Below are 26,537 nucleotides of genomic sequence, written 5' to 3' on the forward strand. Positions count from 1 at the left end.
TGAAAAGAAGACTGCCCCGGGCATGGGGCTGCGGCCTTCTGGAAAAGTGTCTGACACAAGATGGTTTGGCTTTTTGTCTCCAGAGTCAGTTTTCCAGCTATCACAGGGACTCGGAGGAAACTGGCTGCCCCTTTCATTTCAACCACTGGACCAGCACTGGCCAATAGAGATGCCACCCAGCCAGGTGGCTCTAGAATCAGTTTCCCCAAAGAGGCCTGGCTCCTTTCTGCCCTGGGGCCACCTACCCTCGCTCGAGGGGGCGATGGCACTGTCGTCCCACTCCAGGTTGGTGGAGGTGACGGAGTTGAAGGAGTTGAGGGACAGGCTGTCTGAGCCGTGGGCCGAGCAGGGAAGGCGGTCTTCAAAGTCCAGTAGGTACTGGGGTTTGTAGTAGTCGGGCATGTAGGGAGCCAAGTCTAAGTAAGGGGCGTCCTGAGGAGAGAGGGGGAAGGCAGGTTAGGGTGGCGGAGGCCCTGGCTGGGAGTGCACCCTGCCTTTCACACCCTCCCCTGTGCTAATTTTTCTCTGGAAACCAATGGGCTTAAGGTACTAAATTCATAAACAAGCTGCTAAAGAGAGTAATGTGGCCCTGGCTGGTGTGGCTCAGTGGTCGAGCATTCTCCGTGCACCGAGAGGTCGCCAGTTCGATTCCCCATCAGGGTACCTGCCTGGGTTTGGGGCTCGATCCCCAGTAGGGGGCGTTGATGTTTCTTTCTCTAAAAATCAATAAAAACATTGTTTTTTCAAAAAAAGAGTAATGTGAATGGGGGTGGCGCTTAAAGCTGGACTTGAGGCCGACAGAGATGGCGTAACCCAGCTACGCCTCTGGCCCTTCCCTGACCTCTTACTACTCGAGCTGCTCATTTCCCCTAATTCCTGCTCCTCAGTAGCTAAGTTCCTGCCGGTCTGTGCTGATGGGACAGGGACCCAGGAAAGGGACTCGATTAGGATGGGCAGCTGCCTCCATCTCGATGAGCCCGAGTGCGAGAGGCGCCCGGGCCCCTTCGGCTGGTTCTGGCCGGCGCCTACTCTCCAGAGCGTGGCAGTGAGGACACAGGACGTGAGGAGGGAGGCTGGGGAGCACGCAGCCAGGGACAGTTCCAGGGGCCCAGGAGGCTCAGGGGCCAATCTGCCTCGTGCCCCTCAAACGCTCCTGTCCTAAACCTCGAGGAGAGGCTTTCAGCTAACATGCTCCAGCCGTGTGTCTTTTCTCCAAGTTGGGACAGAGGCAGGGAGCAGTCGGCTGAACCAGGACCCTGGCCTTTCGCCGGGATCCCCCTGCCGCTCGCTCCTGCTGCTCAACCCAGGCCCCGGGCTCGCCGGCACACACAAGGCCTCGCTCAGGCCCATCACGCCCAGCGGGCTCCCGAGAGGAACCCGAAAAATGGCACCACATGCCCACCCCGACCGGGCCTCTGCCCCGAGAGCAGCGAGGGCCGTGGTGTCTCACCAGGTCCAGGTCGAAGCGAATGAACTCGAGCCCAGACACCAGGGTCAGGAAGAGGGTCAGGTGATCGTGGCTGCAGACCAGGGCGTTCCTGTGAGACAGAGGGGGCGGTGGTGGCTCTGGGTCTGGTTTCCAGCTTAGCCAACTGTGTTGAAATGGGACATGTGACATCCCCTCTCCCCGAGGGCACCCGGCTCGAGGCAGCCGCCACCCACCCCTTCCCAGCATTCCCCTGCGGCGCCTGGAGCCACACGGCACGTTAGCGCCAGTGTCTTCAGACACGCGGCCTGCGGCATGAGGCCCACCGGGCTTGAAGCGGCTGCTATTAATGCTCCATCCTGCGGCCACCCCGGCAGGGGCTGCGGGTTCTAGTCGGGTCTGAGGCCCGGGGAGAGGACCGGGTGGCGGCAGAGCACCAACCCGTGAACATGAGCCCAGCTGGGGACCAGCGCTCCGGGCAAAGGTCGTCCCAGGCCAGGCCCCAACGGCCCTTGGCCACCACTGACATGTCCTCGCATGCGGTGCCAGGCCAGGCGTCTGAAGTGACACACCGCGGTGTCTGCGTGTGACAAGAGTCTGGCACGAGGCTCAAGGGCAGCTCTGGGCTGCACGGGGCAGACCGGACACTCACTTGACGTAGTACTTGTGCAGCAGCCCCAGGTTCTCCTGGAACAGCCGCAGGTAGCTCTCCAGGGAGTTCTCGTTGAGGGCCAGGTACAGCCAGGCCCGGCCTGCAGGCGAGGGCGGGACGAGCGGGAGGAAGGTCCGTCAGGGCGCGGCGTTTTGGCCACGCGAGGGCAGAAAGGAAGGAAAGAGCAGCTGAGGGGACCACGCACCCCAACAGCCTTCCTCCAACTGGAGTGCTATCACCCCCAAATCTTGATTTTCCCGGTCAGCCCCTAGCCTGTGGCTGCCCAGGAAGCTCCGATAAAGAAGGCAGATCGCACCCGGCGGTGTGGCTCAGTGGTTGAGCGTCAGCCCAGGAACCAAGAGGTCACGGTTCGATTCCTGGTCAGGGCACATGCCTGGGCTGTGGGCTCGATCCCCAGTTGGGGGCGTGCGGGGGCAGCCGATCGATGCTGATTCTCTGCCATCGATGTTTCTATCTCTCTCTCCCTTTCTCTCCCTCTCTCTCTAAAAACCAATAAAAATATATATTTAAAAAATAAAAAAAGCTGGTCCTTCCAGCTCATGTTTTTTTAAAAATGAAAATGGAGCCCGGCCGGGCGTGGCTCAGCGGTTGAGCATCGACCTAGGATCCAGGCGATCAGGGTTTGATTCTCAGTCAGGGCACATGCCCAGGTTGTGGGCTGGATCCCCAGTCTGGGGCCTGCAGGAGGCAGCCAATCAATGACTCTCATCATTGATGTCTCTCTCTCTCCCTCTCCTTTCCTCTCTCTGAAATCAATAAAGATATATTAAAAAAAAAAAAAGTTAAAAAAATAATAATAATAAAAATAAAAATGAAAATGGAAAGAGGCAGACTTCAGAGTCCGGTGGGCTGATAAATGCCAGGGCCCTGCGGGACCCTGCAGGCCAACACCGGTCCTCACTCAGCGGGAGGCGAGGCTCATTCCGCGCTCAGGCTGGGATTTGCCCAGAGCCTGACTCTCTTCACCCCCCCACGATGCTCCCACAAACTGCCCTGTGCGGGGAGGAGAGGGGCCTCGTGGAGGGCACTGGCATTTGAGTGCCCCACTGCCCCTGGACATCACAAAGCAATGAGCCTCCCGAGGCTGACCGGGAGGCCACACCTGAGACCCGAGCCACCCGTGGGGAGGGCGGAGCTGGCCCTCCCTGGCGTCCACGTGGCTCTACTCACTGCGCCCCAGGTTGGTGGCCACGTGCTGCAGCACCTCGATCTGCTTGACGGCCTCTCTCCGGGTGAAGTGCACCACGAGCACCCAGTAGCCAGATGAGAGGTCCTGCAGCCTGAGAAAACGGGACAGGCGCTGCTGCGTCCGCGCAAGGCTCCCCCGGGAAGGCGCAGGCGGCGGCTGGTCCACCAGCCGTGTTGGAAGTGAGCTCACGGCCGAAAGCAATGCCCTCCCAGTGGGACCCACCGGCAACAGTGTGCCTCCCACCAGTGTGCCTCATGCCTGCTCAGATCATTTACCCAGGTAACTACAGACAGCCTGCAGCCCCCCTGAGCGAGACAGGCCTCTCTCTGCCAAGGGCAAGGAGAAGTAGAAGGCGGGAAGGCTAGGGGCTTCTCTGTGGAACCACGCGTGGCCGTGGCCGTGGCCGTGGCCATGCCCTGAGGTGCCCCGCTGTCTCCTCCGGGAGCGATCGCGACTTACCCGTACAGCAGGGCATGGTCCAGGTGCTCGCACAGGCGCTGCAGGACCTTGTCGTGGTTCCGGATGGCGGGGGTCTCATCTTCACAGGCAGCAAAGTAGCTCTGCAACTGTGGGGGGAGGACCCAGGTTAGCCACGGAGAAGAGAAGGCCTACGGGAGCCCCAGAAGGAAGCAGCTGCTCAGAAAAACGGTCAAAAGCCGCCTCCATGGTGACCGACAGAGGAGCCCCCTCCAAGTGCGGCACCGCTGCTCGTCCTGCACTGTGGGGTCCAGACACCGAAGGCTGTGTCCTTACAGGCCAGGCTCCGACAGGCACCGTGAAGTGCTTTGCACAATGACAACTGGCAAGGTAGTCAGTGTCCATGTGTGGCTCTCAGGTGGCACTGGGCTTCGAGCCAGGGTCACTGAGCTATACAGCTCGGGGGCGCCACCTGGACTGTTATCCACATCAGTGAACCCCGGTGCCCAGTGTACATGTGCCCGCCCCTGGACTGTGCCACACGGTGGCCCAGCTTCAAGCTGCCCCTCTGCACAAGCTGAGGGCTGATGGCTGGGGCACCTGCTGTGTCATCTTCTTGCCAGAGGCTGACATGAGACACTGGATCTGCCTGAGGGACCTGACAAGGCTGGATATGGACCTGGGCACATGCCAGGCTCACGTCCGGCCCTCAACCAAGCTCTCAGGCTGGGCTGATAAGAGGCCTGGACAGCAGGCGAGATGAAGCGCGGCTCTGAGCACATCCACCCGCCCGTGAAGGCGGGGGCGGCCCGAGCAGCACAGTTACGGCAAAGAAAGCCCAGGCACCTGGGCTGGGTTCTCTGCAACCAGTTAGGAGGCCAGCCCCTGTCAAGTAAAGCCTTGGACAGGCCTTTTTGTTAATCCTCACCGGAGGATATTTTTCCCCCACTGATTTCTAGAGTAAAAGGGGGTGGGGGAGAGAAGCGATGTGAGAGAGACACATGGATTGGTTGCCTCCCGCATGTGCCCCGACCGGGGCCAAGGACCGAACCCGCAACCCAGGTACGTGCCCTTGACCGGTAATCGAACCCGTGACCCTTTGAGGCTCAGGCCGATGCTCTAGCCACCGAGCAACACTGGCAAGGCCGGAGGGGGAGTTTTTGCTCCTTCATTTTAGCCACACCCCGGTCAGCTGTTGCCCTTCCAGTGGCCGGAGTGGGGAGGAAACAACGGCAGGGCTCCCGCCCCGTGCGCTCGTCTCAGGTCGAAGCTCTGGGCGCCCGACCAACGTGCTCTCAAGTGTCTGCGGAGGCCGTGGCGGAGGCGGTGGCAGCAGGCGGGACACATCAGCCACACCACCGAGCACGCGCTCGTGGAGCGAGGCCAACGGCTCAGCCCTGCACGGAAATAGCCTCTTCTCCGCGGCCGGGGCGAGGCGGCGGCCTGCGGGCCAGGGGCGCACCTCAGGCCCTCGGGGGCCCGGCCTCGGAGAGGCGGCAAAGCAGCCCAGGGGAAGGGTCGCCAGGCCGGGGAGGGAGGGTGGCGCCCGGGACAACCCACGGCTGCCCGCGCCGCGGCTACACGCTTCCCGCGCCCGTTCCTACCGAGACCCTCAGCGCCCCTGTCCGGGGCTGTTTTTTCTAAAAATTTCAAAATCCAAGAAAATCTGAGACCAGAGCAGCTTCGACGTTAGAGCCAGAAGGACCTTCAGAGACCCAGGGACTCCCCTCCGCAGAAAGCGAAGCAGCCTGTTCACTCCCTTCAGGAGGAAAGCAGTCACGCCCACCGCACTTGAAAGATTGGAAATGCTTTAAACTTTTATTTATTTTAAAACAGAGAAGGTGGCTGATGCCAGTAGAAGTCAAGCTCTTCCCTGGAATTTTAGCCAAGTGAGGGGGTGGGACCTGGAACCAGACTCCTTTCCTAGGTCAAGATCCGTTTCAAAAGCCCTGCTGGGCCCAGCCAGACCCGGCCGGCGTGGCTCAGCGACCGAGCGTCGACCCAGGAGCCAGGAGATCGGGGTTCGATTCCCGGTCAGGGCACACGCCCAGGTTTTGGGCTTGATCCCCAGTAGGGGGGGTACAGGAGGCAGCCGATCGATGTTTCTCTCTCTCTCCCTCTCCCTTCCTCTCTCTGAAATCAATAAAAACATATATTTTTTTAAAAAGATACCTTAAAAAATCTTTTTCCTGAGCCAGCTACTGCAGGGCTGGGCTGGAGGCGGCTGCTGTCAGAGGGGCCTGTCTGCTCCCGGGCTCCCCGTGGAGGGGGGACTAGGACCGATGGAGGGAGCAGCAGGTGGGAACCGCGTCTCTGCTCTGATGGAGGCTCGAGGACCCGGCGCCGGCCCCAGCGTGGCTTCGGGAGCAGCAAGGGCCCTCCCACTGACTATTGTAGGCACGCTGTAAATGCAGAGATGTCCCGGGGCCTTCTTCATATCCATGTGCATTTTAAATCAAGCCAACCCCAGATGCTAGTGATTTTCAGATTATTATCTTCCTACTAATGCAAGAAAAGCCTCGCTGGCTCACACATTAGTATGACCTCTGTGTCCCGGCAGAGCTCAGCTTGTTTTATTTATTCTAATAAAGTTCTCTTCACAGTAAAAAAAAAAAAAAAAAAAAGAAAAAAATTTCCAGAAACAATATTTGCTCATAAAAATGCAAGTGGCATGGAAGTGGCTATAAATATAAAAACCTCCTGCTCCCAGCTCCCCACTGTCAACAGCTCGTGTGTGTGTGTGTGTGTGTGTGCGCGCGCGCCCTCCCTACTCTCTTCCTGCAAACGCAGACTTAAAAAGCGACATGCTCTACTCACTGTTCTAGAAGTTGCATTTCCTTAACAATATATCAGGTGTACATTCCCCTAGCATTACAGACAGATCCACTATATTCTTTTTATTTTATTTTATTTTATTTTATTTTATTTTATTTTATTTTATTTTAGAGAGCAAGGAAGGGAGAGGGAGGAAGGGAGGAATGGGGGGAGAGAGAGAGAAACTTCAATCAGCTGCCTCCTGCACCCACCCTGACCGGGGATGAACCAGCGACACTTTCAGTCTATGGGACAATTCTCAACCAACTGAGTCACACTGGCCAGAGCCACTAGAATCTTTTTTTTAAAATATATCTTTATTGATTTGAGAGAGGAAGGGAGAGGGAGAGAGAGAGAGAGAAACATCAGTGATGAGAGTCATTGATCGGCTGCCTCCTGCACGCCCCTGCTGGGGATCGAGCCCGCAACCCGGGCCTGTGCCCTGACCGGGAATCGAACTGTGATCTCCTGAATCACAGGCCGATGCTCAACCGCTGAGCCGCGCCAGCCGGGCAACTATAATCTTTCTCATAGCCACACTGTATTCTAAAACATGAGGTACCCGCCCAGCTGGCGTGGCTCAGCGGTTGAGCTTCGACCTGTGAACCTGGACGTCAGGGTTCGATTCCCGGTCAGGGCACGTGCTCGGGTTGGACTGGGCCTGAGCCCCAGTCGGGGGCGTGCAGGAGGCAGCCGATCAATGACTCTCATCATTGATGTTTCTCTCTCTCCCCCCGAAATCAATAAAAACATATTTAAAAATAAAATAAATAAAAATAAATAAAATAAAATAGAGGCATCGTGCTTTAACAACTGTTAGATGCGGTGACTGTCTCCAATTCTTTGACATTATACAAGATACTGCCGCGAGCAAGGGTGGGTCCCCGTGTGGGGATTTCTGGGGGCGAGCGGACCGCGGAGCTGAGGAACAGACGTATCTACACTTCGGCTGGAACCTGCCGGGGCCGTCCCGAAACACCCCCACCACGCCGGCCGCCGCAGGACATCATTAGTCTAATTTCTGCCAGTCCAGCTGGGGAAACAGTACTTGACTGTTGAAGCTGTACCTCTCCGCTCGCTGAGGCGGCTGAACGCCTTTACTAGCCCTTCGTATCCCGGTCCGAGGCCTGCCCGCTCGCAGCCCCGCGGGTCCCTCCCGCCTGCTGGTCTTTTCGGGTCTTTGCAGCTCTTCATTTGTTACGAATTTAGCCCTGTTGATTGTTTTTATTTTTATTTGTCGCCCCCCCCCCGCAGTGTCAGCTGACCTTTACACTTTGCTGTTGGTGTTTCTCTTTTCCTACTGAGAAATTTTTATTGCTTGATGCTGCCAAGTCTGCCGGTGTTTTCCTTTACGTAAAGTCCCCCCCGCCCCGGGCTCATATTACAAAAGTACCTTTATTCCTCTATAGTTTTAGGACTTTTCCGGTTTTATGTTCTATGCTTAGATCTTTATAGATCACATCAGGACCCAGCTTTATTGTTTTTTGGGTGGACAGCCCATTTTCTGCGTTTATTAACGCTCCCCTACTGACGTGCGGTTAACATGCCAGCCTTCTCGGCGACTGTGTCTAACTGGCCACTGCCCGCGCCTGTGGCAACCCCCCACTTTTAATTATTTTCACTTTATTAATTGTTTTGATATGTGCAGAACAAGTCCACCCCACCCCCCAACTACTCATTTTCAAAACTGGTTTGACTCTCCTGGCACAGTCTTTAGAATCGAATTTCATCACAGTTCCCTGCTGGCTACAGGAGAATCATGCTGAATCCGGAGGTGACACGGGGGAGAAATGGTGCTTTTGCAACACCGAGCCTTCCTGTCTCGGAACGCGGATTCTTCCCACCGTTTATCAGGTTTTCTTCTCTGTCCTTGGGTAAGTTTTCCAGCTTTCTTTACACAGGCCTTACGCATTTTTCTCAAGGTGGGTTGTGCACACACACAAACACACACACACACACGCGCACACACACGCACACACGCGGTGTCATGAATCAGGGAACAGTCTGCAACTGGGAAACCATTTCTGCAAAAAGTCTAATAGAAAGGGGGGTGTAACATGGGGGTGAGGAGGGGGCCCTGGGCAGGAACCCAGGGTGCAAAGCCTGGCTCTGCTACTAGACTCGAGTACCTTTAGCAAATTACTCAACCCCCTGACCCCCATTTTTAAAATGGGTTAACTCTCTAACCCTCTCCTGTAAAATGAGTTAAAAGGAGCTCTCCATACAGTAGCCACTAGTTTTATGGAACTATTTAAATTTAAACGAATTAAAATTAAAACTCAGTTCTTCAGTTGCACCAGCCACAGTTTAAATGCTCAGAGACCACGTGGTGCGGGGCTGGTGGATACTGTGTTGGACGGAGCAGATACAGAGCATGGCATCGGGGCAGGACGTCCCCCTGCACCTGCTGGGCTCGAGGGGCAAAGGGCAGCAGGTGTTAAAAGGCTTAGCGCAGGTCCCCGCAAGCGGCAAGCAGCAGTGCTCAGTAAACGTTAACCGAGACGATCGGGAACAAGGAGCCCACAGTCTTCGTCAAACTAACAACATAGCGCTTGGCCAAGCGTGAGCTCGGGTGCCAAGGGAACAGCACGGTGTGCCCTCCTCTCAAGGACCGATCTGGTCACTCGCGCACCAGCAGGTGGTTCCAGAGCCTGTTCTCTTTTTTAAAGTATTTTAGCTTTTTTTAAAAAAATACATTTTATTGATTTTTACAGAGAGAGGAGAGGGAGAGAGAGAAACATCAACAATGAACGGCTGCCTCCTGCACGCCCCCGGCTGGGGATCGAGCCTGCAGCCCAGGCCCGCGCCCTGACCGGGAATCGAACCTGCGGCTCCCGGTGTATCGGTCAACACTCAACCGCTGAGCCACACGGGCCAGGCCCAAAGCCTGTTCTCTAACCATTCTCACGGCAGGTTGAGGAGGACTGTCCACTTTCTCGGGGGACAAGGGGGTCTGAACCAAAGCTGCAGGTCAGCCCTGTTCTCGGGAGGAGCAGGAGGAGGGCCAGGAGTGGCGACGGGCCGGTGGCAGAGCTTGGAGCTCTGGGGACAGCCCGAGTCCTGCGTCCAGCGCGCAACAGAAACGTAAAGAGCAGAGGAACTCAGCAGGGAGCCGCTTCCTGCCCGTTAGGCCGTGGGCTCTGAGAAAGCGGGGAGCGGGGGCTGGGGTGGGGGGTAACCAAGCGCTGAATGAACGAGGGCTCCCGGGCCACAGAAGCAGTGGAGGGACAGCGAACGTCACGTGGTCTGGACGCTCAGTCGCCGGCCTCGACTACAACTCGGTCTCCTGGGGGAGCTAGAATCAGGGCCATCATCCACTGGGTGCTCGCTGGGTGCCCCAGGAAGGCCGCGGGGTGGTTAGGGGTGTGGATTCTGGGGTCAGGCAGCTTGGACTTGAAGGTGGGCTCTGCCTCTCACTCACTGTGTGACCCCGGCCAAGTTGGCTGACCCCTCTAAACTCGGTCCCCTCATCTGTGTAGTGGGCTTGGGAATGGTACCCTCCCCGCAGGTGGCGCTGAGGGTTCAGATGCTCCTCACGCCACAGCCAAGAGCATGACCCCGCACACCCTCGATAACCCTTGGCAGCCACGACGACTCGCCTTAATCTAATCATCGCAGGGCGCCCAGGAAATAGGTGACAGACCTGGTAAATGGCAGAGCCTGATCTCTGTTGTCGTTAATCCTCGCCTGAGGGTATTTTTTCCATTGATTTTTGGAGAGTGGAAGGGAGGGAGGAGGGGAAGAGAGAGAGAAACATCGACGTGAGAGAGACACACTGAGTGGCTGCCTCCCGCACCGTGCTCCGACGGAGGCTGCAACCGAGAGGTACGTGCCCTTGTTCAGAATCGAACCCAGGACCCTTCAGTGCCCGGGCCGACGCTCTAACCAAGGAGCCAAACCGGCCGGGGCCCCACATTTCTTCTCAACAATCCCAGGTAACTCTAAAGCGCAGCCCGAGGAGGCTCAGCCAGAGAGGCGGGCGGGAATCCAGCCAGGATGCACCCCGGAACTTTCTCCAGTGAGGAAAGTTTGCAAAGGGTGGGAGCGATGGGTGCATGGGGTCACATTCCCACGCAGAGGGAGGTGCTGGGAACCCTGAGGAAAGCGACTGGAGCTCTCCCGCCAGGAGCAGTCCTCGCCTTGGTCTTAGCCTCCCCCCCCCACGCACCCCCCACCCTGCCCCAGGCACCCTGGCATTACCTTCCTCACTCCCAAGCTCCTAGGCCCTTCCTTCACCTTGACAACTTGTTGCCTAAGCCCACTTCTTCTAGGAATTACTTCTTCCACCTCTGAAATTTTACCAAATAAATGTTCTCTTATAAAAAAATAAAAATTAAAAAAAAAGCGATTGGAGCAGAGGGGTAGGGACAGAGCCCGGCAGGAGTTCACCAAAGAGGGTCAGAGCTCACGTGGATCCTGCTTCCAGCAAACGAGGTATTTTATTTTTAATATATCTTTATCAATTTCAGAGAGAGGAACGGAGAGGGAGAGAGAGGGAGAAATGCTAATGATGAGAGTCATTGATCGGCTGCCTCCTGCACGCCCCCGACTGGGGATGGAGCCCACAACCCGGGCATGTGCCCTGACCGGGAATCTAACCCCGATCACCTGGATCCTAGGCCGATGCTCAACCCCTGAGCCACGTGCGGCCGGGTGCAAACAAGGTATTTTAAAGCGAGATCGATGAGGCAACTGGGACTTGAACACTCAGCAGGTGTTTGATGGTACTGAGGAAAAGCTAGTATCTTTTTAGAGGTGTGACCGTGGCGTTGGCTTACGTGAGGGGGAAAAATCCTCATTTTGAGCAGCGTCTGCTGAAAATTTAACAGGTGCCTGGGATCTGCTTCAGAACAGCGGAGGGATGAGGGTTTAGTGGACACGAGGTCCCCGAGATGGTAGGATGGCCCACGGGGCCGCACACTTTAAAGTAGCCTATTTTTGGTTAGGAGAGAGGGGGAGGGGGCAGGGAGGGGGGGAGGGGGGGAGGGGGAAGGAAAAGGGGGAGAGAAATGCAGAAAAACCCTCTGGCCAGTTTTGCCAAAAGGGTGGCAAGAAAATGGGGGCAGAGCAAAAAATTCAAGCCCTGGGGCCGGAGAGAGGACGGGACCCTCTGCCTCAAGGTGGCCACAGACGGGGGCCGGACGCAGGAGGGCTGGTGTGCTTGACGGTGAGGGGCTGAAAAATTCTCATCAGAGGAATCCTTAAAATCAGCAAGGTCAGCTGAGAAAGACGAAGATTTAAAGCAATTAAAAAAAAAAAAAAGCCGTGGTTTCCTAACTTGGGCCTGCTCTCAGACCACACCCTGGGCTGGCCCGGCTGCTCCTCGGTCCCCGCTCCCGACCTCTGGGTGCGCTTGGGAACCAGGCCGGGAGGGGCTGGGCGCAGCCGCCCCAAACGCCCGACGGCGGGAGGGCGGTGCTCCCCACGGAGCACGCTGGGCCGCCCGGGCATCACGAGACAGTGCCAGGCCCCGCGGCGGGGAGGTGTGGGTGGCAACTCCATCGGGCCAGAAGGGCCTGACTCAGAGCATTTTAATCAGGGCGAGTCCCACTCCCTGCTCCAAGCTGCCACCACCGGCCTCTCCTGCGTGTCTCTTACGGACAACCAGCCACAAATCGACTTCTAGTTGTGTGGCTGGCACCAAGAAATCCTTCCAGGACCCGTCCCTAACAGATAACTCGACGGAATCTGTGAAAGTGTACGTGGCCGCAGGACAAGACGACAGTGCCAGGCGCCCTACTTTCTCTCTCCCTGGTCAGTCCGGGCTACAGAGGCCGTGGGGCTGCCCAGGAAGATCCCGGACGGGAGACCGGGAATCCCACTCTGCTGCCGACTCACAGGCTGCGCGTGGGGGTCCCCCTCGTCCTCACAGGGCGGGACGAGAACTCTGCCCCAACAGGAGAGCCTGCAGGGCCCGACGGACACGGGCTGTCACTGCGGGGCTCAGTGCGGGACCCCTCCACCCGAGCCCCCCAACCCCTGCTCAGCACACAGCACGAGAAACCTCCTCCTCTCGACTCAGAGGAGCCCGGCTCTCCGCCGCTGCCCGGGGAGGTCACAGGGACCAGCAGCCTCCCTAGTGGCTCCATGCGGTCGGGTGATTCAAACAACAGAAAGCTTAGTCCTGGCTGGTGTGGCTCGGTTGGTTGGGCTTCGTCCCGCGCACCAGAAGGTCGCAGGTTCAATTCCCAGTCAGGGCACACGTCTGGGGTGCGGGGCTCGATCCCTGGTAGGGGGCAAGCAGGAGACAGCCGATCGGTGTTTCTCTCTCTCCCTCTCCCTTCCTCTCTCTCAAACCAATAAACACACACATATATATATACATATTTTAAATATATCTTTCTTGATTTCAGAGAGAGGAAGGGAGAGGGAAAGAGAGAGAAACATCAATGGTGAGAGAGTCATTGATCAGCTGCCTCCTGCACGCCCCCCACTGGGATCGAGCCCACAACCCAGGCCTATGCCCTGACCGGGAATCGAACTGTGATCTCCTGGATCCTAGGCTCAGTCATGCCCAACAGGACTCAATAAAAACATATTTAAAAACAAAACAAAACAGACAGTTTAGAACAGTCCAAGTCTAGGAGGTAGAAATTCAAAAGCAGAAAAGACCCCAAATGAAGGGAGGGTGGGCTGCCGCCTGGCGGGAAATCACCTCTTTTAAAAATTAAATCCATGCTGGGCCAGCGTGGCTCAGTGGCGTTTCTCTCTCATATCAATGTTTCTATCTCACTCTCACTCTCCCTTCCTCTCTCTGAAATGAGTAAACACATATTAAAAAAATATATATGAAAAAAATTAAATCCACGATGGCTTGTTACATGAGCTCGGCTCAAACTCGGAGCCACCCTGAGCTGCAGGACCCTCGAGGCCACCTACTCCCCGGATGCCTCTCACTGGTGGCTGTTGCAAGTGTGCGGTGGGCCAGGGACGGCGGGTCTTGTGGCGCCAGGCGGTGCAACTGCCCCTCTGGGCCCCACGGACATTCCCCTTCTTCCCATGGCAGACCCGGGGGAAAGGCCCAGCTCAAGCACTGTCTACTTATTACCTTTGGGGCTGCAATGTCCCCAAACCCTGATGCCTGGGCTCCCCCAGGGAGAGGGACCCCGAGAGGGCTTCTCCCTGTCAGCAGCAGCTGCAGGAGGGCTGGTGTGGTTAGAGCTACCCAATGTCCCCTCCAGGAGCCACCAAATCAACTGAAACGAGTGAGCACGTAAGTAAGCAAGGCCGGTCGGCGTTGTCTTCGGGCGACGCCTCCAAGAGCAATGTGCCTCTTTTACACGATCCCAGACCTAGGAGCAACACCATCAGCGTTTCTGGGCAGAGTCTCCCTGGAGCCTAAGCCCAGGCCGGGTGCCGTCCAGGCTGAAGGATTTCAGGATCTCAGGGCAGAAGCGCCCTCGGGAACCACTTAGCTGCGAGGCCGAATTCCCCAAGGCCCCTCGTTCGGTCAGGATGCCCTGAGCCAGGGGCGTGCGAGTGGGAGGCCGACTATCGGTGAACGAGGCTTTGACTTCTGAATGCACCGAAAATCACAAAAAATCCCTAAGCCAGAACCCACATTTTGTAGGTGGGGAGACGGGGGCCCAGGGAGGTGAAGATACTTCTCACCCCCCCGGCTTTGTCCACTGGTCCTATTTACTACAGTGTCTTGGCCAGGTGTTGCCCAGACCCCACAGAGGTAGCTGTCCCTGGAGCCCCTCTGCTTCCGTCCCACCTGGGGATAAAGCGAAGGCCAGGCACCTGCTGGAACCATCTGGAAAGTGCTCATTCCAGCATCTTACTGAGGAGGGCAGAGCAGTGGGGGCCTTGGGCCATTCCCAAGTCTCTGTATATGGGAGCTGGGGGTGAGGGACGGTGCCAGAACGTCCTAGTTGCTTCCTCCCTGGACGTGAGAGTGTCAACAGAGGCCTTGGCCTGCGAGGGTCCCTGCTCCACTAGCCCGGGCAACCACAGTTCTTCTGACTTATGCTCTTCATTTTAAAACCCCTGAGACCCCACCTACCCACCTTAGCCTGGAAGATACTTCACTTCCAGTGACCTCAATTATGGTAAATGACAGAACCAGAGAACCCAGAAATCGCACCGCGTGAGAACCAGTCGGAGACCCAGCCATTCAGAAATGACCACGGTTTTCTCAGTGGTCATGAAAAGCACTGTCCTTCAGCCAGTGCCCCTGCCCAGATGGACTCGTGCCCAGGCTGGGTGGCTTCCTGGGACTGGCTGGCACCCCCGCACGTAGAGCCGTCATAAAGCGTGTGCTGTTTGTTTACCATGGGCCACACTGTTCCTTGAGCAAGCTGGGCAACATCCGTGCTTCTTAACCACTCATTTGCCACCAAATTCACTCAAGCATCCAGCTTTCCCCGCCTCCCAATCCCTGCGCACCAGCCCTGTGGCCGGAGAGCCCGCAGCCTCCCATTTTGCAGGCAGCTCTGGGGACAGACATGCGGGAGGAAGGCTGGGAAAGGCGGGTGCTTGGATTTCATTTTTCTATGCTTTCCTGGGGGCACTGGGACAATGCTAGCGGACGGGGACTGGCCTGGTTTGGGCACAGCTCTCTCGGGTCCTTTGACACCGTAGTTTCGATGCTTCTCCTTCCCGGAAGGGGAGCGTCCGGGCCCCAGGTTCCAGGGCCGCTCCGCCTCTGAACTCAGCCGGGGGCCTGGGCTCCTTTCCGAGGGGGAGGGACATGGAAGGAGGCTCTGCCAAGAGGCAAACACCAGGGACCGGCCTGGAAGAACACGTGCACACTCACACACGTGCACACGCAAACACGCACATATGCGCACGATTCTACCCCGCGCTCCGGCCGCTGGGGGAAGCAGGAGCAGGCGGGAACCCCGCACTGCCTTCTGAGGGCCCCCCCTCAGCGTTGGGCTGGCACCGGCGGGTGGGGGTGGGGTGGGGTTGGGGGTTTCGAGGCCTCATTTTCATGAGTCTTCCGAAGCCTGGGCGCCTCCGTCTTTCGCTTCCCCTTTCCTGCTGCACCCACTGCGTGACCACAGGCGTGCTTCCCCCACCCGCCACCACCCCGCTGCTGAGGAAACGGCCAGCGGGTCCTGGCCTGAATCACGGCAGGTGGGGGGCCACCGGGGGATCCCCGCCTCCATCACGGCCTGAACATGTGTGTAGCCAGGAAGCTTGAGGAGAACTCCCCGGGTTACAAACTCAGACCGGACACTGGGCGGCCCGGGGTCACCCCTACCCCACCGAGCCCTGCCCAACGCCCGCCTCTGCGCCTGGAGCCTAAGCCCCGGCGGGCCCGTGTGCGCTGCTGATTCCGGGGCTAGAAGAGACTCAGCGGGTCGCGGTCACTCAGCAAATGTTTGTTCAGTAAACAGGTGGTTTTGCGGAGGCCTGGCCCACAAGATTGGCCCATGGGGAGGGTGGATCTGTTACAATTTCAGGACAGACATCATGGAGCTGGACAAGGGTCAGAGAAGCAGAGGGACAAGAGCCAGGAGCATGGTTCAGGTCCGGCTCCGCCCTTGCGCGAGTTACTTCTCCAGAGCTTGTCCCCCTCGTGTGCTAAACAGGGACCGCGACCCACCTGGAAGGGTGCTGCGAGCCTGGCCAGGGACATGGGCATAAACAGCAGGTGTGCAAGCAGCAGGTCAAAGGTAAGGACTCCGCTGGTGTACTCCCCCTCCTCGGGGTGAGTGGGGACACTTCCTGCCCCAGGGGTCCAAGACCCAAAACCAAGGACTTATGGTGAAAGTGTACACAGAAGCCGACAACTTACAGAAACCGAGTTTTGAGGTTTTTGTGGATTTCAACGCTACAACGGTCCTTTCCTTGTTCCCACACGTTACTGGGTTTCTTAGACTCTCTTGGTTCCAACTCCTAAGTACAGCGACCCAGGGAGGAAGGGAGATGATAGGAAACGAATACTTTCTTCCTTACGTATCTCTACAATGTCTGTGAACACTCCGAGCAAAGGGACAGAAAGACAAATTACAAGCACATGAAACGGGGGGGAAAGTGTGTGGCGGGGCCACCTGCTTTGCCAGCAAGATAGAGGAGCCGCCCCCAGGACCCCAGGAGGTTCTAATAACCCCACAGATCAATGACTTGCCCTTTCAGCTCCGGCCAAATGGACTCTCCCAGAAACTGCCCTTGCTCTCCTGCCTCAGGCAGTTCTAGGACATTCTAGGATGTTTTAGGACGTTCTAGGGCGTTCTAGGTCGTTCTAGGACATTCACACCTTAAGTGAGCAGCAATGAGGAGGAGAATGGAGCTGGAAAGGAAAGGTCACCCAAACCAAGGAGGGCTCTGGGTCCAGAGGTGGTCACTCCACACTGCACTTGGGGCTGGGCAGCAGCGAGGCCAGCCGGGGGAGCTTTCCATCCTCGGGGGGAAGCCCCACTGCCTTCCCCAGGCACGGGGGCACCGCCAGCCGCAGCGGCCCCAGTACCTTGCCGCGGTGGTGAATCCCGACGCCTGAGATGAGCACCCAAGACTCGAGAGGGGAGAACGACCCCCCCCAGAGCCCCCCAGCACCTCCACACGTCAACCTCCTCCTTCCCAACAGCAGCTCCTTTCTTTCCAAGAAAAATCACGCCCTCGCCTTGCCGCCTCTTACTCGACATTTGTTAGACTGGTTTCCACACCTGACGCTTCTGTCAGCCAGCGACACATTTTCAGTTTTGCTGGCGAAGTCTTTTCACAACGGGCCCCAGCTGGACGAGTTTCCGGGGGCACCTGTGGGGCTCATCCCTGCTCCACCTGAAACTCTGGGTGGGAACTGTGACCACAGCGTGACCACAGGGAGACGCTGTAGCCCACCCCGATGACAGGGCCTGCCGCCGCCGGGTGGCCATCTGTCCGTGCCTGACCCCCAGTGCGGAAGAGTTTCTGCCCGGCCTCCGGTCCGTCACCAGACAGGGCCTGTTGCTCTGGATGGGCCCAACGCAGGAGGCAGGTCACGGGCACAGAGGGGCAGGGTTACAGTGTCACAAGGCTCCAAACAGAAACCTAAAGCTGGAGAAGCATTTTGTGAAAGGAGAACCATCTTCAGATGGACTGGGCAGGGCCCCACGGGTATCTGAGTGGGGCCTGGGTGGGGTCGCTCATGGGGCCGGGGGAACACGGCTGTGCTGCCTGGTTGGGGCCTTTGGTCCCTCAGGTCCCTCCCTAGACAGCCTCTGAGCAGCGAGAGAGGAGAGGCGCAGAGAAATGGCCACTGCCCACGGCAGGGCGCAGGCCGGGCAGAGGAAGTGAGAAGCAACCCGGCCCTTTGCCTTCCGTCTATAAAGTGTCTGTAGATATTACTCTCTTTCTTTTTTCAATCCTCAATTGAGGATGTTTTTTCCATTGCTTCAGTCTGCAGGCCGACGCTCTAACCACTGAGCCAAACCAGCCAGGGCTATAAATAAACCCTTTAACAACAAAAAGGGCATGCAATGTAAATGAAAGTGTAACCGAAGGAAACAGACGTTCTAGAACGACCTAGAACATCTGTAAAAAGTGAAAATTTAATAACAACAATAACAAGCAGCAATAAAAGAGAAAAAAAAAACCACCACGCAAATATTCACAGCACAACATCCTGAGATATTAGCAGAGTGAGGTTCAGCGGTGAACTGACTCACACTCACGCATCATCCCTCTGCTGTGGCCCGAGAGACGAGGGACCCATCAGACAGCTGTCGGCACGAACGGGCTGTGGGGTGACGGGAGAGGCCCGGGAACCGAGGTCTGACTGTTGTAAATGGAGGTTTCCTGGAACACAGCCACTCGCAGGCCCGCGGGGGCTGCCCGAGGCGGCTCTACCTGTCAGGGCAGAGCTGAGCAGTGCGGACAAGGGCCGTGGGTGCTGAAAGTATTTACCGCCTGGCCTTTAAAGAAGCTTGACAGCCTGGCCTGTGCGGCTCAGTGGTTGAGTGTTGACCCAGGAACCAAGAGGTCACCGGTTCAATTCTCTGTCAGGGCAGATGCCCCGGGTTGTGGGTTCGAGCCCCAGCAGGGGGCGTGCAGGAGGCAGCCGATCGATGACGTTTCTCTCTCATTGATGTTTCTCTCTCTCTCCCTTCCTCTCTCTCTAATCAATAAAAACATAACAAAATTAAAAAAAAGAAACTTAACAAACCCTGAGCTTGAAGAAATAGAAACGTGTAGTGTTCAGACTTTGCTTGGAAACAGCACAAGAGGGAACACAGAGTTCACACAGACACCTGCAGGCCTTGTCATGTGCCAGGTACTGTCATTTCATTCTCGTGACGCCACCACCAGTGAGTTCTGACAGCCGAGGCGACCTGAGGTCCACCTGCCGGGGCCGACGCGGTCAGGGACAACCCAGAATCCATTCCGGAGCCGGGCTGTGCGCCCGGGGAGCCCGGGTTTGCGCCCACTAGGCCGCGCAGCTTCCCGGGAGCACTGTCCGGCCACACCCCGCAGAACCCTCGGCGCCCCTGAGCCTGTCTGTCCCCTCGCTGTCCTGGGAAGACCGCCTGGAACCCCCCCCGCCTGGGGATGCTGAGGCTGTTCCTTCTATCGTGAGGGCCGGCTTCTTCTCTTTCCTGAATTCTACCGATTTGTCAAGACTCAGTCAAGCCCTCTGCCTCCGAGGGCTTCTCCTTGCCTCGGTGATTTTTAAAATTCTCCCTCCGACCTGGCCGGCGTGGCTCAGAGGCTGGGCGTCGACCCATGAAGCGGGAGGTCGAGGTTTGACTCCCGGTCGGGGCACATACCTGGGTTTTGGGCTCCGTCCCCAGAAGGGGGGGTGGCAGGAGGTAGCCGACCAACGTCTCTCTCTCTCTCATCATTGATGTTTCCATCTCTCTCTCCCTCTCCCTTCCTCTCTCCGAAATCAATAAAATCATATTTTAAATAAATAAATAGTAAGTAAAATAAAATCCTCCCTCCAACCAATACACAAACTGTGGCGGGGGGGGGGCAGAGGCTCCTCCTTGCGGGACAAGCCTTTGCTCACACGGTGCATACATGCGACAGACACGCTCCTCAACCAAACTAAACTCCCATGGAAACTGCCACCTGCCCGCCCCCGGAGAGGAAGCTCCTTGTTAGGACCATGTGCCAATGCACAATGCCAACGGCCTGGCTTGGGCACCTCTCCTGAACCGTGAGCAAATCAGCAACGGAAGCTTTATCACGGCCCCTGGGCGGTTCCTGCTTCCCTCTCCCCTTCGAGAACACAGGCCGCTTGCCTTCGCTGTGACCGTTTTCACTGACCTGCGCTAACTGCTCAGTTCTTCTCGCTCTCTGACCCCGGGAATCCTGCCTTCACATCAGGACCCAGCCTCCCCCGGTCCAGGTGGGACAGCGGCCGGATCACCTCCCCGGAGCGGCACCTTGGTCAACACGGAATCTAGCTCTGCAAAGAGCTGGACTTGGCAACAGTGCTTGGGGACATGGGTGACACTTAGGGGTGTCGTGGCTGAGAGGGGAACCAAGTGGATGGTGGTTACCTTCTGGGTTTTGTTTGTTTTGTATTTTTTTTCAATCTTCACCAGAGGATTTGTTTTTATTGATTTTTTTTAGAGAGAGGACGGGGGAGAGCGAGCGAGCGAGAGAAAGACATCCCACGTGAGAGGGAATCATTGATCGGCTGCCTCCTGCATGCGCCCTGACCAGGGGTTGAACCTGCAATCTAGGTATGTGCGGGACTGGGAATCGAACCCGCAGCCTTCTGGTGCACAGGACGACTCTCCACCCAGGGCCGTGTTCTGTGTCTGGATCGAGGGGCTGCGTGTGTGAACGCGTTCCCGCGGTGAGCGCCCGCCGGGTGTGAGGAGGGCAGGCACGCTCCACTCCCCTAAGTGCCGACCTACCCTCTCCACACGCAGCAACACACAACGGGCCTTTTCCACTTTCCTGCAGGAATACACATCTCATTTTCTTCATGCAACAAGGACCAGTGAGGCCGTTTGGCTAGAGGTCGGATGGAAGGAAAAGGGGAAGCCACTCTCCCAGGGCCGGGCGACACATTTACGTGGCACTGGCGTTCTAGGGCAGATCTGCCCCCAAGACCGCTAGACCACAATGCCCGCCGCCGCCACCGAACCAACCGATTCCTACGAGAAACAGATTCCGGTTCAGGAAACCAGGCGCACCTCATGGTGCAAGACCCCGAGGACAGTTCTCTGAGACACAGTGGGCAAAGGAAGCAAGCGACCAGCCCCGACGGGGCTGTATCGCCACCTTTAGGTGGCGAGGCACCCGGCCATCTTCAGATCTTGTAAAAGTGAGCAGCTGGCTCCGTGACAAACCAACAGAAACCAACAACCACTTATGCTCCAGACTGACCCTGAGTGTCCGCCCGGGTTCCCGGGCTGAGATCCCCACCCCCAACGTGACGGTATTAGGAGTCGGGCCTCAGGGACGCGTTCAGGTCATGAGGGTGGGGGCCCTTATAGAAGAAACCCGGGGGACTTCCCACACCCCTCCCCACACGAGGACACGGGGAGAAATCAGCCGCCCGCAGCCTAGAAGCGGGGAACTGCGACACACGGAGCATGTCGTTCATAAGCCCCGACGGCGCTTCGTCACCACGGCCGCAACAGCCGAGGACGACTTACCGAGAGGGGGTCAAGCACCGCGCTGAACACTCTACACACAAACCCTCCCGAACTCTTCAAAACAACCCCAATTTTTTTTAAAATAAATATTTTGTTTTCATCGATCTTTAGAACTATAGAGGGGGGGTTTTTAGATTTTTTTTTTTTTTTTAATCTTCACCTGAGGACATTTTCCCCCATTGCTTTTCAGAGAGATTGGGAGGGAGGGCGGGCGGGAAGGAGGGAGGGAGGGAGAGAAACCCGGGTGTGATAGACAAGCTGCCTCCCGCACGCACCCCGACGGGGGCGGGGGGCAAACCCGCAGCCCAGGCGCGTGCCCTTGACCGGAAACCAAACCCTCGACCCTTTGGTCCGCAGGCCGAAGCGCTAACCACTGACCCACGCCGGCCAGGGCAAAACAGCCCTAATTTTAGCCCTGCTGTAGAGATGGGGAAACCGAGGCGTGGAGGGGCGAGGGAACTACCCAAGATTACAGGGCTATTCGCCGGCAGGGCAGGAGTCGGCCCAGGCAGCGGGCCCCCAGAGTCCACACCCTCACCCAGGGTGCTGGTGGGTCAGGCCTTCCCTCGCCGGGCACCCGGGGACGGGTTTCTGGTTTCCGGCGGGCAACTCGCATCTCCTGCGTGCTCACAGCTCAATAAAACACGCTGTGCAAACCCAGCCAGCGACCAGGGCTCCAAAAAGCAGGCACCCCCCGAGTCACACAGGGGATCCCTGCCTTCAAACGCCCCGTGTGTCCACCGACGACAGTGCCCGCGTCCACCGCCTTTCAACCCCGGGCTTTCCCCACTTATTTGCTGGAAACCCGAAGAGAAAACACCTGAAGCCACCACCGAAAGGTGCAGCGCGTCTTCGCGGCGATTCCCTGAGCAGGCAAGAACGGCGCCCCACGGCGTGAGCGGGCCCAGGAAAAACCAAAACGCACAAAACTTGCGTTTGGCTGGGTGTCTGCAACCATCCGTCAGCGTTAGCCCTGTTTTTAGGGGGGCGTTTTGCAAGCGCATTTTGAATCGACTTGCGTTTAAGCCGCGCTGATCTCTGTGGAAGGTGAACTGCTTGGCTGTGTTACTTCAGAGGAATTTAAGGGGGGGGGAGTGAGTTCAATATAGCGATTGGCTTCATTGATTTTCCTCATTTTGGTTTGTTGAAGTGACGAAATAAACTGATGAGCCGACCCCAACCCCAGGTCACCCCCACTCCCAAGTTTCTGAGACCATCAGGTGACCGAGGCATTCACATTGGGGGGGGATCCAACAACATCCTGAAGTCACTGTCCATTCTAGTCTGGTTTTTGGCGACTACGAACTCTACCTTCCGACGGGACCCCTTTTCAGACAAGCTGGCCTCCTGGCCTGCAGCTGTGTACCCCTTAACAGGTAATATTTTTTTCTACCTGGACACGGGACCTGCTCTCTACGGCTGGGAGCCCCACGCAGGGGCGCCTGTGGGTCACCAGGTCCTGGGAGTCACCACCCAGCATGCAACCCCCAGGTGCTCAGGCTCTCACCCAGCTGCCACCCTCGAGCAGGACCCTTCAGGGGGCTCCCTGGGGCGCGGGGCAGCGTCCCCCAGAGACAGGATCCCCCAGAGGCAGTGTCCCCCAGAGACAGGATCCCCCAGAGGCAGTGTCCCCCAGAGGCAGTGTCCCGGGAGACAGGGACCCCGGAGGAAGGGTGACCCACAGGCAGTGTCCCCCAGAGGCAGTGTCACCCGGAGGCAGGGACCCTGGAGGCAGGGTCACCCACAGGCAGTGTCCCCCACAGGCAGTGTCACCCACAGGCAGGGTCCCCCAGAGGCAGGGTCCCCCAGAGGCAGTGTCACCCGGAGGCAGGGTCCCCCGGAGGCAGGGTCCCCCAGAGGCAGGGTCCCCCAGAGGCAGGGTCCCCCACAGGCAGTGTCCCCCAGAGGCAGGGTCCCCCACAGGCAGTGTCCCCCACAGGCAGTGTCACCCACAGGCAGGGTCCCCCAGAGGCAGGGTCCCCCAGAGGCAGGGTCCCCCACAGGCAGTGTCACCCGGAAGCAGGGACCCCGGAGGCAGGGACCCTGGAGGCAGGGTCCCCCACAGGCAGTGTCCCCCACAGGCAGTGTCACCCACAGGCAGGGTCCCCCAGAGGCAGGGTCCCCCACAGGCAGGGTCCCCCAGAGGCAGGGTCCCCCAGAGGCAGGGTCCCCCACAGGCAGTGTCACCCACAGGCAGGGTCCCCCAGAGGCAGGGTCCCCCACAGGCAGGGTCCCCCACAGGCAGGGTCCCCCAGAGGCAGGGTCCCCCACAGGCAGTGTCACCCGGAGGCAGGGACCCCGGAGGCAGGGACCCTGGAGGCAGTGTCCCCCACAGGCAGGGTCCCCCACAGGCAGGGTCCCCCACAGGCAGGGTCCCCCAGAGGCAGGCGCCCCGGGCTGTGGGCCTGGGCGCGGAGGTCGGCCCTGCCCTGGGCCCTGGGGGACGCGCCCGGGCCGGGAGGCGGGACGCCCGGGGTGCTGCGGGCCGGGGCCTCCCGAGCCTTCCTGCACCTTGGGGGGCCCCCCGGGGCCGCGGGGCCCCCGACCTCCGCCGAGTCCTCTGAAAGCGGCTCGGAGGCCGCGGCGCCCACGTGCCCCCCCCGGGCACCGGCCGGGCTCCCTCCGGGGCGGGCGGGGCGGTGCCCCCGCCGGTGACCGCGGGCCCGGGGGGCGGGGGGGACGCGGGGGGCGCGGGGGGCGCGGGGGGCGCGGGGGGCGCGGGGCTCACCTTCTTCACCGACAGCGAGATGTTCTCCAGGATCCGGTCCTTCACCTCCCGCGGCTCCATGTCGCCGCCCCGCCGCCGCCGCCCGCGCCGGGGACCCGGGGCCGCCGCCAACCGCTGCGCGCGGCCGTGCGGGGGCTCCGTCGTGCCGGGGGGGCCGCGCCCCGCGCCCCGGCCCTCGCCGCGCCCCGGCCCTCGCTCCGCCCGCGGGCCCAGCGCGGCCCCGGCTCCAGCGCCCCGGACGGAGGCTGCGCGGCGGCGGAACTGATGTCAGGGGGCGGGGCGGGGCGGGGCGGGGCGGGGCCCCGGATCCCGGGGCGGGACCCCAGATCCCGGACCCGACACCCCCAGACCCCGGGACCCGAGACCCCCGGGACCCGGGACCCGAGACCCCCCGATCCCGGACCCGAGAACCCCAGATCCCAGACCCGAGACCCCAGACCCCGGGGCCCGACACCCCCAGACCCCAGACCTCGGGGCCTGAGAACCCCCAGACCCCGGTACCCGAGACCCCCACCCAGCCCACAGGCCCCAGGGACCCCAAGGCTCCCCCAGACCCCAGAGACCCTGGGACCCCCAGACCCTGGAGACCCCAGGACCCTCACTGACCCCAAGACCCTTACTGACCCCGAAACCCCAGGACCCCCAGACCCTGGAGACCCCAGGCCACTCACTGACCCCGGGACCCCCAAACCCTGAAACCCCAGGACCCTCACTGACCCCAAGACCCCAGAACCCTCACTGACACCTAGAACCCAGGAACCTCACTGACCCCAGGGACCCCAAGACCCCCCTCAGCCCACAGACCCTGGGGACCCCAAGACTCCCACTGACCCCAAGACCCCGGGACCCCCACTGACCCACCAACCCCAGGCCCCACCTTCAGCTTCCTGGAGCCCCTCAGCCCTGAACCCCACAAAAGTGCCCCTTACTGCCCCCCCCAACCCCCCCCTTCTCCAAATTCACCGTCTCTTAAAGCCACCTGCTCGGGGAATCCACAGCCTCCCCCTGAGCTCACAGGCCCTTTGGTCCCAAATAAACAAATTCCCAGCACGCCCTTTAGTCCCCGCTTATTACTCTTTTTAAATGTCAGTTCACACTTTTCTTCCACTTAAAAAAAACTGGGATGTAATTGGAATAACATTAGTTTCAGGTACGCAGCATGATCACCCCCCTTTTTACTCTTATGACACCCCGATTCTCAGCCTCCGCTCCCTAGTGTTTCCTCGTCTCAGCTGGGGTTACGCCTCCCTCAGCCTCCCCGAAACACTGAGCCACAGCTCATGCTACAGGGACCCCCCCCCCCCGTTTCCCCAGGAGAGACCCCAGGCGGCCGTTGTTTTGTTCTGTTTTGCTGAACTGAACCGGGGACAAGAGTATGTGTCAGGAAAAGGGGGGACACAGGTACTTGGGAAGCTGGGCCTGCTGCCACCCCCTCGGGATCGAGGGCAAGAGCTGTCCGTGGGAATGAGGGCGGCGGGGACGTGTTGGACACTGGCCCGCGCCACGCACCCAACTAAGTGCTTTACATTGGTCTCGTGGGTCCTCGCAACATTCCTGTACAGGGGACACTGAGGGCCAGGCCCGGCCGGCGTGGCTCAGCGGTGGAGCATGGACCTGTGATCCCCGAGACAGGTTCGAGCCCCGTCCAGGGCACATGCCTGGGTTTCGGGCTCGATCCCCAGCAGGGGGCGTGCAGGAGGCAGCCAGTCGATGATTCCCCCTCCTCATTGCTGTTTCTCTCTCCCTCTCCCTTCCTCTCTCTGAAATCAATATATAAACTATTAAAATAAGCCCTGGCCAGTGTGGTTCAGTGGTAAGAGCGTCAGCCTGCAGACTGAAGGGTCCCGGGTTCGATTCCAGCAAGGGTGTGAACCTCGGTTGCAGGCTCCATCCCCGGCCCTGGATGTCTCTCTCACATCAATGTTTCTCTCTCTCTCTCCCTCCCTTCCACTCTCTCTGAAAAGCAATGGAAAAAATATCCTCGGGTGAGATTTAAAAAGTAATAATAAAAATAAATTAAAAAATAAAAAGCCTCCAGTTAAAAAAAATAAATTGAGCCCTGCTGGGCGTGGCTCAGTGGTTGAGTGTCGACCTAGGATCCAGGCGATTGGGGTTTGATTCCTGGTCAGGGCACATGGCCCAGTTGTGGGCTGGATCAATGACTCATCATTGATGTTTCTGTCTCTCTCTCTCCCTCTCCTTTCCTCTCTCTGAAATCAATAAAAATATATTTTAAAAAAAAAGAATAAATCTCATTTAAAAAAAAATAAAAATAAATTGAGGGGTGTGGGTAACTTGCCCAAAATCACACAGCAAAAGGTGGGGCCCAGAAACCATTTGTACCCTTTTCTGAGCTAAGGATCCCCTTTCATTTCTTCGAATTATTCCAGGAGGTGACCCCTTTAGTCTAACCCTTTAGGGAAAGAAGCAAAGTCTCTGAGCGCAGGGCATTTTCTCGATAGTACCGAGTTTAGAGGGATAAGAGGCAGCCTCGCGGAGCTGGGCAGGGGCAGAAGGACAGGTGGGGACCGAGGCTGCAGTGACTGCGCAGGTGGAGAGAGGCTGAGAGCAGAGGACACATTACTTTGCAGGGGGACAGTGAGCCGGCGGGCGTCTGGAGGTGTCTGGCAGGCAGGCGGCAGGCGGCTCGCGCGGCCAGTCCCGGGCTCGGCCGGGCTCCCTTCCCGCTGCACCCACGCTGGGTGCCTAGGCCCCACCTGTCGGATGCAGCCCCGGCTCGGGAGAGTCCC

At 58.6% G+C, this 26,537-nt stretch overlaps 1 protein-coding gene across 3 annotated transcripts in view; it reads right to left on the reverse strand.

The window, feature by feature from the left end:
- Positions 1 to 23,950, reverse strand: part of PLEKHM2 (pleckstrin homology and RUN domain containing M2) — a 34,422-nt gene extending 10,472 nt beyond the window's left edge. For 2 of the 3 annotated variants that reach the window (XM_081145336.1, XM_081145335.1), the window contains exons 1-6: positions 23,788 to 23,940; positions 3,748 to 3,854; positions 3,270 to 3,379; positions 2,079 to 2,178; positions 1,451 to 1,538; positions 246 to 432 (exon numbers count right to left, since the gene is read on the reverse strand). In XM_081145336.1, the coding sequence (XP_081001462.1) occupies positions 246 to 432; positions 1,451 to 1,538; positions 2,079 to 2,178; positions 3,270 to 3,379; positions 3,748 to 3,854; positions 23,788 to 23,847 (652 nt within the window). In that variant the 5' untranslated portion in view covers positions 23,848 to 23,940. Of the gene's footprint in view, positions 1 to 245; positions 433 to 1,450; positions 1,539 to 2,078; positions 2,179 to 3,269; positions 3,380 to 3,747; positions 3,855 to 23,787 lie in introns of all 3 variants that reach the window. The other variant, XM_081145337.1, reaches the window with a different exon arrangement.
- Positions 23,951 to 26,537: the final 2,587 nt, after the last annotated feature.

Source organism: Miniopterus schreibersii (genome assembly GCF_964146895.1).
Source record: "Miniopterus schreibersii genome assembly, chromosome: 8".
Classification (NCBI taxonomy): domain Eukaryota; kingdom Metazoa; phylum Chordata; class Mammalia; order Chiroptera; family Miniopteridae; genus Miniopterus; species Miniopterus schreibersii.